The 12,546-nt window shown below is 51.3% G+C and overlaps 1 protein-coding gene and 1 long non-coding RNA gene across 4 annotated transcripts in view; both read right to left on the bottom strand.

The window, feature by feature from the left end:
• TGFBRAP1 (transforming growth factor beta receptor associated protein 1) overlaps window positions 1-7,795 on the bottom strand; it is a 31,309-nt gene extending 23,514 nt beyond the window's left edge. For 2 of the 3 annotated variants that reach the window (XM_027967035.3, XM_042246355.2), the window contains exons 1-2: window positions 7,713-7,795; window positions 134-834 (exon numbers count right to left, since the gene is read on the bottom strand). In XM_027967035.3, coding sequence (XP_027822836.1) covers window positions 134-821 — 688 coding nt within the window. In that variant the 5' untranslated portion in view covers window positions 822-834; window positions 7,713-7,795. Of the gene's footprint in view, window positions 1-133; window positions 835-7,649 lie in introns of all 3 variants that reach the window. The other variant, XM_042246354.2, reaches the window with a different exon arrangement.
• A 2,986-nt stretch (window positions 7,796-10,781) lies between these two features.
• Window positions 10,782-12,268, bottom strand: LOC105612334 (uncharacterized). Its single transcript, XR_001038941.3, has 3 exons — window positions 12,167-12,268; window positions 11,523-11,573; window positions 10,782-11,128 (listed from the first exon to the last, which is right to left on the bottom strand). It is a non-coding gene; the product is annotated as an uncharacterized LOC105612334 (long non-coding RNA).
• Window positions 12,269-12,546: the final 278 nt, after the last annotated feature.

Here is a 12,546-nt window from a genome sequence, read left to right as displayed (position 1 = left end):
AACACAGTCCACGAGTGTCTGCTTTTCACAACCACAAACTCCCTCTCCAACCTCAGCATGAATGCAAGGACAGAAGGTGGAGAGACTGGGCAGAGTGGCAAGGTTAGTGGAGGCGCCTGGGCGCCCTGCTCACCCAGTCCCCCAGGGCCCGCCAGAAGGAACTCCTGTCTCCCGATCCTCTTGACGATGGGCCGCCTCTCCTCGCTGCAGAACGGGAACAGGTCCTGGGCGGCGCCCGTGCTGTAGTTGAGGATGATGTACTGGGTGGTGAGGGCCAGGCACAGGAAGTGGCCGTCCACGGCCACGGCCAGCGGCTGCTCCGGTGTAGACACCTCCCTGACAATCTGGACGCGGTCCTCGTACACCAAGAAGACCTGGATGGTCCTGCGCTTGACTGAGATGATGCACACCTCCACACAGAAGGGGTCCCCGCTCACCGGGTTCTCATTCAAGGCGAAGGCCGTGGCCCCCTTGATGCGGGCGCCCGAGGGCACGGGCTCCAGGCTCAGCATGTGGACCAGGCTGATGCAGCCGTCGCACAGCACCAGCAGCCGGCTGAGGGCCGACGCGGCCCGCAGCTCGCTCACTGCCTTCTTGAAACCCAGGTGTCTGTGCAGCTGCCTGGTGGCTGTGTACGTGGCCGACCCGCTGGGCAAGGTCTTCTCCTCCAGCAGGAAGTGGTACACGAAGCAGTCGCTGGTGCCCACGTAGAGGTTCCGGCCGCAGCACTCCACACACTCCAGCGACCCCCGGTCCCGGTCGCCCAGCAGCTGCTCCCGCTCGATGGCAGGGACCAGGGTGAAGGCCTTGGTGCTCATCATGTTGGCGGCGGCTCTGAGGGACGGGAAAGGAAAGGGAGGTTAGAGGAACGAGGGACGGACAGAACCGTTTCCAGGCGTGACAAATAAACGTCATTCCCAGTTGTAACTTCAGAGAAAGGAAATCATTTGACACTTGTGAAAAACACTGAAAGAAAGACTTCTGACTTGGCCTTCTCCCACAGGCAAACAGAGACCCTGGCAGGAGAGCACACACGTGCCTTCAACAGTCATTCAGCCGCTAAGTCAAGTCTGACTCTCTTTGAACCCAAGGACTGCAGCATGCCAGGCTCCCCTGTCCTCCACTCTCTCTCTGAGTTTGCTCAATCTCATGTTCATTGAGTCGGTGATGCTTTCTAACTATCTCATCCTCTGCTGCCCTCTTCTGTTGCCTTTAATCTCTCCCAGCATCAGGGTCTTTCCCAATGAGTCGGCTCTTCACATCAGGTGGCCAAAGTATTGGCGCTTCAGCAGCAGTCCTTCCAATGGATATTCAACTCTCAACAGAGCTGAGACTTATTATATACGGAATCTCCCTACATTGATCTTCAGAAACAAACCTCTGGGTAGAAGAAGAGCACGTCTACTCACCCACAGATAACACAAGACAAACATTTTGGAAAAAGACAAAAATGATCGCCACCGCTGTGCCCCCAAACCCCACCAGCCACCTGACTCGATGTCTAAGTGAACAGTGGGGCACAGCTCCACGGTGGGGTTCACTCCTGCAACTTGGATCTCATGGGAGTCAGAAGCAGGGACCACACCCCCAATTCCCTCACATTCTTCTCTCTGCTGCTGCTGCTGCTAAGTCACTTCAGTCATGTCCGACTCTGTGTGACCCCATAGACGGCAGCCCACCAGGCTCCCCCGTCCCTGGGATTCTCCAGGCAAGAACACTGGAGTGGGTTGCCATCTCCTTCTCCAATGCAAGAAAGTGAAAAGTGAAAGTGAAGTCGCTCAGTCATGTCTGACCCTCAGCGACCCCATGGACTGCAGCCCTTCAGGCTCCTCCATCCGTGGGATTTTCCAGGCAAGAGTACTGGAGTGGGCTGCCATTGCCTTCTTCGTCTTCTCTCTGAGGCATGCACACTGTCCCAGCATCGTGTTTGGCTCCCAGAATAAATCTGTTGGCACGGAGCAGTAAAGATGTGCCTCGAATCTCCAAGGCTTGCAGGTGGCGAGTTGAGGTACTTAGCAAATTTGTGAGAAGGTCAGTTAATGGATTACTCCCACTGGAAGACACACTGTCCCAAACTTGAAGCTTGGGCTTCTTACTTCTTCCTCTGGAAAGGACTCTGGTTTCACAAATCAGAAGCAACAGAAACAAAGGCACAATTGCAATTCAGTGGGGAAAAAATCAAGTCATTTCAATCAATGGCTGCTGGAACATGTGGTTAACCTTGAAAGTGAAAAGTCAAAGTGTTAGCAGCTCAGTCGTGTCTGACTCTGCGACCCAATAGACTGTAACCTGATAGACTCCCCTGTTCATGGAATTCTCCAGGTAAGAATACTGGGGTGGGTAGCCATTCCCTTCTCCAGGGGATCTTCCAATTAACCTCAGTTATCCCTACCTCATATCATCTCTTAATATAAAAATTAATTTGAGATGGATCAAGTTATTTTAAAAACAAAAGCTAAAACTACCAATCTTCTAGAAGAAAAGATAGGAAAACATGTTTGGGATCTTGGGGTACATAAAGATTTCTTAGGTTACAAAAAGCACTAACCTAAAGAGAAAAAGCTGGTAAACAGGATTTTATAGAAATTTAAAAGTGTGTCCACTGAAAGACACCACTAGGGAAATGAATAGGCAAGGCCCAGACTGGGAGAAAAATCTGTGATAGCCATCTCAGACAAAGGGCTCAAATTCAGAAGAGAAAACACGATGGTTAACAGCCATGGGGGAGAGATCAACCTGCAGAACCACCTGTAATTGCAAACTGTAGCTACAAGCAGACTTCATTTCATACCCATCAAAGGGACAACACCTCCCAAGTCTGATGACCCTGGGGGTTTGCAAGAATCCGGATTCATGAGCATGCCTCTGCTGCTGGTGGAGGCTTCTGGGCTGCTCAGACCACTGGGTGACGGAGGAAGCCCTTGGCAACTGGGGAGCCAGGGATTCTCCTTTTGGCCTCACTGATGTTCAGCAGGACGTGAGCAAGGAAGCTAGCAGCCGTCCTGTTTGCAACTGGGAGGAAATGGAAATGCCACAATGGACGGATGGAGCATCACACAGCAGTGAGGGGATGCACTGAGGCCCACCCATGACTCGGTAAACCTCCCTGGAAAGGGGAGCTGTGGATGCTATATTTGGCCTGATACTTCAGGCCTTGTAAGATGCAGAAACATGGAAGTTCCAACTAATGTACTATTTAGAGTTTCAGCCCAACATAGTGAGATCATAAAGAAAAGTAAGGGAATAAAGAACAGAAACCCAAGGGGGATAGGATGTGAGTGGGCAGAAGCTGATCTCAAAGGTATTAGTCATGTCTGTTTCCCTATGCTGAGTTGCTTTTATTGCCACTCTCTACATCTCATGTGAACTGTAAATGTTCTTTTCAATATATAAAATATTAATTTAAAAATATTTATAAAAAACCCTACTCATTTCCCCAAACCAGCTTACCCTGGAAACATAATAGACACAGAGCCTTGGTTAAATAAGCTTCGTGTGCACGCATGCTCAATCATGTCTTTGCAGCCCCATGAACTGTAGCCTACCAGGCTCCTATGTTCATGGGATTTCCCAGGCAAGGGTAGTGCAGTGAGTTGCTATTCCCTTCTCCAGGGGATCTTCCCAACCCAGGGATCAAACCTTCGTCAGCTGCATTGCAGGAGGGTTCTTTACCACTGAGCCACTGGGGAACTCCTCAATAAGCCTGGCAGGAGTCATACAATGCATGTTCCTTGTTTACAGTCTCACTTCACGGAAACATTTACAACCCATGTGAATGATTAACTTGTCATTTCTTAGTTCATCTAAATCCAGAGCTTAGTTTATCTGAATCCATACTTACAAGGTCTGAATATTCTCATACAACTCAGGTTACTGAAAGATGGGGAATGGTCCAGCAGGGTCAGAAGCCCTGCAAGGGGCAGTGTGGGCACCTTTCAGGGCCCCAGCCTCTTATTTCCCGACCTCCACTCAGCCTCTGCTACCCTGGCCACACAAATGCCTCCACTTCTTTCCACAGGCAGCTGGAGCTGCATGCTATGTTACTCTGGGCCTGGCTTCCCTCTGCGTTCTCTCTGAATTAAACCTCATCAAGGTCAGGCTGCATTAAAGGTTACCACGCAAAGTATAAATACGGAATAAAGGCAATGTTTGAAGTAGACCGATTATGTAGATGCAGAAACTGGCTAATAGACTCAAGGTCACAAGATTAAAGAAAGGGAAAGGACTTCCCTGGTGGTTCAGTGGCACAGAATATGCCTGCCAATGCTGGAGATACGAGTTCAATTCCTGGGCTGGGAGGATCCCACATGCTGTGGAGCAACTAAGCCCGTGCGCCACAACTGCTGAGCCTGGAGCCACAGCTACTGACGTCTGCGTGTCCTAGAGCCTGTGCTCCACAAAAGAAGCCACCACCACGGGAAGCCCGCTTGGCACACTAGAGAAGAGCCCGTGCAGCAACAAAGACCCAGCATAGCCAAAGATAAAATTATACAGAAAGGAAAAAAAAAAAAAATATATATATATATATATAGAGAGAGAGAGACTCCTGATCCAAGACAGAAATAAATATATCCTAAAATAATGCTATGACAAAGTGCCATTGATTGAAATGGGAGCCTCACCAATGTTTATTTTTTGGAGGACTTCCCTGGTGGTCCAGTGGTTAAGATCCTGAGCTGTCAGTGCAGGAGACACGGGTTTGATCCCTGGCCAGAGAACTAAGATCCCCTGAGAGGCGCAGCCAAAAATAATAGCAATTATTATTTTTCTTGAACCAAAGGACAGTCACCTCCTGTCACACAATGTGCACATGATATGAGAATAGCCTTGAGATGGGCGTGGCGTCCTATGCGTCTGCAAAGAATCATTTGAGAATTACACCAATCCTTTAAAATGAAACAAGCCCTTCAGAGCCCCACACAGCTGTGTGTGCACCAGAGAGGCATCACTCTAGAGGTAAAGACCCATCGATGGGTATCACAGCCCTGTAACAGGAGGCTCCTTCTATGAATCCACTAAAGATGAATTCTTACCTGCATTTTAAAAAGGACCCTCTACCTAAAGTTGGGCTTCCCAGGTGACTCAGTGGTAAAGAACCTGCCTGCCAATACAGGAGAAGCGAGTTGGATCCCTGGGTTGGGAAGATCCCCTGGAGGAGGAAATGGCAACCTGCTCCAGTATTCTTCCCTGGGAAATCCCATGGACAGAGGAGCCTGGCAGGCTACAGTCCACGGGGTCACAAAAGAGTCGGACAGGACTGAGCAACTGAGCACACACGCAAGTGTATGTATACATACACAGATACACCATTTATACACACCACCTGTATACACATACATGCACATGTGTGTGTCTATATACCTATCCTATGAATCCTGTAAGAGCAACAGCAACAGTTGCAAACAATGTAGGGTATCTGAGGAGGGCAGGGTAGGTGGGCCAGGAGCAGGGGTTGGGGAGTAGGAGGGTGGTCTGGGTCTCCAGGGCATTGCCTTTGTAACATCTTCCTCAATCCTGGACTTTCAAACAGCTGTTAAGAATTATTGAGGGCCTTCTGGATTCTAGGCAATTGCCCCCCTTTTACATCTTCTTTTTCCTGAATGTTATTTCCTCAACAAAGCTACCTGACCATCAAGACAAGATCCTGACCTCAAATCACCTGCAAGATTTCACAGCACACTCAGTGACTCCTCCTGCCCTTCTGCATGAGGCATTTCAGCTCACTCAGGTAGCCCCAAATTAACTTGCTACTTCTGCCTTCATTTAGTAGTACAGCGTTTTTAAATAAAGAAAAACGGGTCAGGTTTGCCACAGAAGAGATGAGTTGTAAAGTACGGGCCAAATTCTTGGGCAGTCTCCAAACACCTGGCCACCACAAATGATTACTTTAATGTATTTCTAATGAGAACTGGGCTCAGGCCAAGATGAAGATGCTTAACCCATTAAGGAAAATTTCCTCGAGTTTTTTTAAAGGATCACAAAATTTTAATATTAGCATGAAGGAATAAGCCATATGTTTTGTGTAAGAACAGAACGCTTAGCTGCAAATCAGGCCTGGAAAGGTTAGCGTTTTTAAAACACTGATCTCTGTGCTTTTAAAACTTGTCTACTGGATCTGCCTGAAGGAGAAAAGGACCTCAGGCAAACCCCTGTCACTGGAGGGTTAGGCAGAGGCTGAAGCGTCCTGGGAGCCTGACGTGGAGGGCAAGCTGCCTCCAGGACCAGAGGACTGAGGCTCAATGTCGACTGGAAGAGAAGGGGCAGAGGACGGACCTGCAGGTGAGGGCCACTACACCTGTCCCTCCAGGTCTCTGTAAAATGTGCACAGAAAATGTGCACTCTGGAGTTCAGAGTCCAGGAGGGGTCTAACTGCAGAGGCAAGCCCTCACCTGGTTACCAATTACTCAAAGCCGAGCCCACCCGCTTCAGAGCCCAGACAGCTCCGGCCCCATGACCGCTTCTGTTTACTAACTGTAATTTATCTAGCGCCTACTAAGTGCCAGGCTCTGTGCTACATGCACTCTCTTAATGCACTGCATGTATCTTTTCTCATATCTCTCCGGTTTTGATTGAGAAAATTGAGGCTCAGAACGTCCAGTGAATGCCCAGGGCTCCCAGTTAGAAGGGGCAGGGGCAGGGTTTGAACCCACAACTCCATCCCCCCACTCCCACCACAGAGCGGCTCAGCCCCTGTTAAGCGAAGAACCCGGCTTGGGAAGGTCATACACCAGAGAGGCCGCTTCAGTGACCGCGGAGGCAGCAAGGCTGGCAGAAGTGGAAGGAAAAAGAAAAGGAAGCAGCTGTCCAGCTCTTCCTTCCTATCAGACCATAAGGCTGGAGTTTCCTGCTGACCAGCAGAGAAGGGAGCCCAGAGGAGAGGCAGCGGGCTCGGTGGCCCCTCCAGCCGTGAGCTCCGGGCCGGGCTGCCGGCTCACACCGCGGTGGACCCTCCACACACGTTCTCCCCGGGTCTCCACCTGCCACCACTGTCTCCACGACTTTCTGTCCTCTCCGGGCACTTGCACAAGGAGGGAACCCTGATCCGACAGGTTGGGACCCCTGAACTCAATACGGCCTATGTGCATGAAGAGCTGTGTGAAACCCCATTTCCTGCAGCCAGCTAGGGCCTGGGGCGGGGCGGGGGTGGGTGGTTTAATGGTCACCCGAAGCCTTTGGCGGGAGTGATGGCAGGTGCGAGCAACCAGAGGTGGCAGCTTCTGTCTTGAAAGCCACCTCTTAAAACACATAAGGCGGGCAGAGGAGAAGCCAACTTCCATAGCACCTGCGTCCCAGGGCGGAACGACGGCGAGGAATCCCCGCCTCCCATCACACACCCCTGCCGGGTCTCCCAGTTCAGGCCAGACAGTCGGGCCCGAATGTGGCCCGGAATTTGCGTTCTCAAATCCCAGGAGCTCCAGGAAATGTCAACCATAGCGACGAAACGATCGCATACTCGCGTGGAGGGGCAGGGGTCGCGGGGCGTCGTCCTGCTGGGCTCCTCCCCCCAGAACAGCTCACTCAAACCCGGACGCGGTCTCGGGTCTTCCCAGCCCCGAACACGCGCACGCCGCACACCCGCCCGGTCCCCGCGCTGCGCGCCCACCCCCCGCTCGGCCGCAGTCCCCTCCTCGCCACCTGCCCGCGCGCACCTGCTCGTACCCGCCGCCCCCTAACCCCCTTCACGTCTCCGCCCCGCCGCTGGGCCCGCTCACCGGCCGCGCTCCGGCCGCTCCGGGCCCCGCGCCCCTGGGCCCCGGCCCCGGCCCCGGCTCCGGCTCCGGCCCGGCCCAGCCCCGCCGCTTCCCGTCACGTGGGTGGCCGGGGCGGGAGCGCCGCTCCCCGTCCGGCCTGAGCCCCGCGTCGGCTGCAGACCCCGCCCCGGGCCGGGTCGCAGGAGGGGGCGCCCCTCTGGCCTCGGATGCCCCGGATTTGGGGGGCCTGGAGCGCCTGCCTCGGGGCTCGCGGGGGCGATGGGCGGGGAGACGCGCAGATCTCTGCGGCGCACGAGCGGAGCCTGCCGAGCCCTGGGCGGGGTCGGTAACGCGGCAAGGCTGCAGCTGCCGGGGCCGCGCTTTCTCCTCCCCCGGGCCTGCTGGACACGCTCGCCGCCCTATTTCTAGCACCGCGACGGCGCTGGGCAGTGTACTTGCTGACCGAACAAGTGAATCCACCCATCCCTCCATCCTAGGAAAGGCTGGACCGCACGGCCACCTGACGTAGTTGGACTGGAGGAGTGAGTGGATGGCGGCTGGTGGCCCCGGTAGGGCTGAAATGGACTGCCGGGCACGAGCCGCCCGCCGCCCGCCCCAGGCCCACAGCTAGCCGCGAGCCCCAGGGGCGGTGAATTCGCAGGGTGTCCTTACTGAGGCAGGGAGTCCTGGACTATTTACCCACTCCTTCAGGAACGCCCATCGGTAGCTATCCCTTTGGGGATAGCACAGAGTCCTAGGTTAGGATGAATCCATGGGCCTCTCTTCAATATATAGTCAAACTCCAGTTCCACAGAGAAAAAGAAAATTCCCTCTAGGGCCGTCACTGCGCAATTATCAGCATGTAAAAAGCCCAATTTTCTCAATGATTTTCCTGACTTTAAGAGGCCCCCAAGACCTCAGCTTTCCTCCAGCCCCTGGAGAATAAAACAAAGATGTCGTCCCCAATCTAGACGCAGATACCAGCTACTACTCTCCAGCCTTGTTTCAAAGGGAGAAAAACAAATGACCCCCCCAAAAGTCAAATGAAGCAAATAAAGAATTATCAGGAATTAATTTTCTGTGACCACTTACGTCCTTCCCTTCTGGCCGGCCACACACATCCCACCAGGCCCAGACAGAGTTTCAGTCCTGACCCTGTGGATCCAGCATCACTGGCCCAGCCTCCAGGTGGGTAAGGGGTTTCCAGAGTGTACAGCTACCTGTGCTTCAAGGGCAAGTGCAGGTCTGGAGGAGCCAGGGAGCTGGCTCCACCTGAGCTTTCATCCATCTCGTTTTGCCCAGGCCCATGGAGAATGTGTGGCTGGCCATCAGCTCATCACGGCCCACCTGGCCTAGAATCTACTGTTTCGTTTCAGTGCTCCGCCAGGGGCAGAGGTGATAGCTACTGACTGCCAGCCAGACACAGGGCTAAGGGGCTTACCGTGGTGGCCTCATTTAAGCAATATCCTCATGAAGTAGGCACTACTGATTTCTACACTGTACACAGGAATTAACAGACACAAAGTGAAAGACTTCCCCTACATTCCACAGAGCAAGAACAGAGCAAGGATAAGAACTCAACACCACGGCAGAATTTTTTATACATAGAATTAAGCTCTGTTGGTTGAAATAGTTTACGGAACATTTGTCTTCTGCTTTAAACAATCTAGGAGTGAAGATGTGTTAACAAAGAGGAGCAAAAGAAGATAATTCAGAAATAGTTATTTCCTTTTTGAAGAAATTTGTCATAAGATTCTTAAAATGGCAAACTCCACACGTGCACGTTATTCCATCTACAAACCTTCTTCCTGAAGTTTTTGAGAAGTCTATTTCACATGTCTGGCAGCTCTATGAAACTAATCCATAAACATGCAAAGATCTGCACCTGGCTAATTCTATACTCCTCATGTTGTCTTGCAGAGAAGGCAATGGCACCCCACTCGAGTACTCTTGCCTGGAAAATCCCGTGGAGGGAGGAGCCTGGTGGGCGGCAGTCCATGGGGTCGAAGAGTCGGACACGATTGAGCAACTTCACTTTCACTTTTATGCATTGGAGAAGGAAATGGCAACCTACTCCAGTGTTCTTGCCTGGAGAATCCCAGGGACGGCAGAGCCTGGTGGGCTGCCGTCTATGGGGTCGCAAAGAGTCGGACAAAACTGAAGCGACTTAGCAGCAGCAGCAGCATGTTGTCTTGATTAATCATATTTAAGAATATAAAGTTTTCAAAGGAATTATCAATTAACTTCATTTCTGATATTTATTTTTGGCTGTGCTGGGTCTTCCTTGCTGCACAAAGGCTTTCTCTGGTTGCAGCAAGCAGAGGCTATTCTCTAGTTGTGGTGTGTGAGCTTCTCACTGTGGTGGCTTCTCTTGTGGAGCACCAGCTCTAAGCTCATGGGCTTCAGTAATTGCAGCACATGGGCTCAGCAGTTGCATCCCACGAGCTCTGGAGTATGGGCTTAGTAGCTGTGGAACAAAGGCCTTAGTTGCTTGCAGCATGTGGCATCTTTCCAGACCAAGGATCAAACCTGTGAACCCTGCATTGGCAGGCAGATTCCCATCCACTGTACCACCAGGGAAGTCATTTATTATCCTTATTAAATATCCCTTTGGTCCATACTAAACAAGTTATTCTATAGAGTGTGAAAAAGATGGCCTAAAACATTAATGAAAATTAAGCATTGAATAGATACAACTGAATTCTTAGTATTATACTGCTAATAAGAGAAATCAACGTCCCAGGTTCTCATTATATATCTTGTTCATGGTTCATTCATTCAATAGACACTGAATATTTACTCAGCGTATGCAGTGTGTTGCTAGGGCCAAGGCAGGGTGTCCGGGTGGGGTGGTGGACTCTGTTCCAGAGGAGCTCATAACCAGTGAGGTGACGACGCCAAGCAGGGCAGTGTTTGTTAGTTTTCCTCAGCTTTGTTCTTGTCAACTATAGGCCCCAAATAATGTTAATGAAAACCTCATGATCTCTGAGGAAGGGGAAATTCTCATAATAAAACCTGAGCATTTTCAGTTACTATACAATACAGATAATACTGTTGTAGTAAGAATAAACTTCAGTCTACAAACTCAAATGTGGAACAAATGGAACTTTATTTCTACTTTAAGCCCCACTTAGCTGCCAGTGACAATAATCTTATCACGGGAGGCCAGCGCTCTTCCTCAGGACTGTGTCTGGTTAGGAAATGTGTAAGGTGCCAGGACGAGGAGAAGCAGATGTCTGGTCCTCACATCTCTGGTCCCGCACGAATTCAGAGGTGCTCTTTGTCCCCTCTGGGGTTTGGTTTTCAGTCTTGTGGTTTAGGTGCTGTCAAGCCTGGCTTGAAGCCTCCAATCATGGTGTCTCCCTGGCTTGCAGGTCAAATGCCTGTAGCTTCCGTGCTTCAATGTGGCAGAAGTCTCTTTCAGGTGGCCCTTCTGCCTGTACACATTAGAAACAGCATCTCAAAAATCGTTAGAAAGGCAAATTATCCCCCGCCCTATTTCTGCATCAGAAACTGATTAAAACACAGCAGACCACCTGTTTTCAGAGGCTCTTCTCTCTAAGACTCTTCCTCGGATGGAGTGAGGGCAGGCATTACCAAAGACCCTGTCTCTCCTTCCCCTGGAGTGGGGAGGGTGCTGGAACTTTACCAATACTTCCTCCTCTCTGACTCGTGATTTTATTCTTCTGCCCTGGGGATACTCCTTCTATCCTGAAACGTTTGTTTCAGAGGCACCAAGAGTTAGCTTGAAGGATTTAGTTTTAACCAGGGAAGTACTTCTAGTTTTAAACTGGAAAATACGAGGAAAAAAATAAAAAGCACAGGCCTTACCTGCCATAAAACGTTTTTGCTGATGAAGAGCTTGAGACATCAGGTTAAATCCTGAAAACCACAGGGGAAAAAAGAAAAACAAGAACCGGTAGCCACATTTCCAGGTAGCCAGAGGTAACACGGGAGGGATTTGCCCTACTTTGGCTCCATCTTCACAACAGTGTGAGGGGCTTAATTCTCATTTCACAGCTAGGGAAACTAAACAAACGTGCGGCTGTGTCCCTGGCACTTCTCGGTTGCCCTTACTTTCAGGTGTGAGTAGGTTCATTCCGAGTATTATTTCGGGAACAAATATTTGAGTGTCTACTATGGGCCAGGCGCTGGGTTCCAGGGAATTAAAGCCTTTGGCCTTAAATCATATTGGAGGAAGATTAGGAAACAAACACTAAAAAGGTTCGAAAAACACAACCAAGAAGCTTTCAGAACACTGCTGCTGCTGCTGCTGCTGCTGCTAAGTCGCCTCAGTCGTGTCCGACTCTATGCGACCCCATAGACGACAGCCCACCAGGCTCCGCCGTCCCCGGGATTCTCCAGGCAAGAACACTGGAGTTGCCATTTCCTTCTCCAATGCATGAAAATGAAAAATGAAAGTGAGGTCGCTCAGTCGTGTCCGACTCTTCGCGACCCCATGGACTGTAGCCTACCAGGCTTTTCCGTCCATGGGATTTTCCAGGTAAGAGTACTGGAGTGGGATGCCATCACCTTCTCCGTTCATAACACCACCCACCGTATTTACACTAACTTCTACCGGCCTCCCTCGCCGTCTTCCCGCGAGGCTGACCTTGGACTCCCATTGGTTTCTGTCTCTGACGTCATAGGAGGCGCGACCAGGCGCGACCAATCGTGGCTCGTGAACTTCGCCTTTCCCTCTCTTCCTGCCAGACTGGGAACGCCTGTTTCCTCTGCGGGGAGCTTTTTCACTTCTTTATGCCCCCAGGGATAATCCCCGGTTAGAGCCCGCCCAGCACCCTAGCCTTCCCGGAGAGGCGGAGCGCGATGCGCGGCAGACACAGAGTGACTACAC

The sequence above is a fragment of the Ovis aries genome, chromosome 3, assembly GCF_016772045.2.
Source record: "Ovis aries strain OAR_USU_Benz2616 breed Rambouillet chromosome 3, ARS-UI_Ramb_v3.0, whole genome shotgun sequence".
Taxonomy (NCBI): domain Eukaryota; kingdom Metazoa; phylum Chordata; class Mammalia; order Artiodactyla; family Bovidae; genus Ovis; species Ovis aries.
Note: the sequence above shows the minus strand (reverse complement) of the source record. Positions and strands in the feature narration are given on the sequence as shown.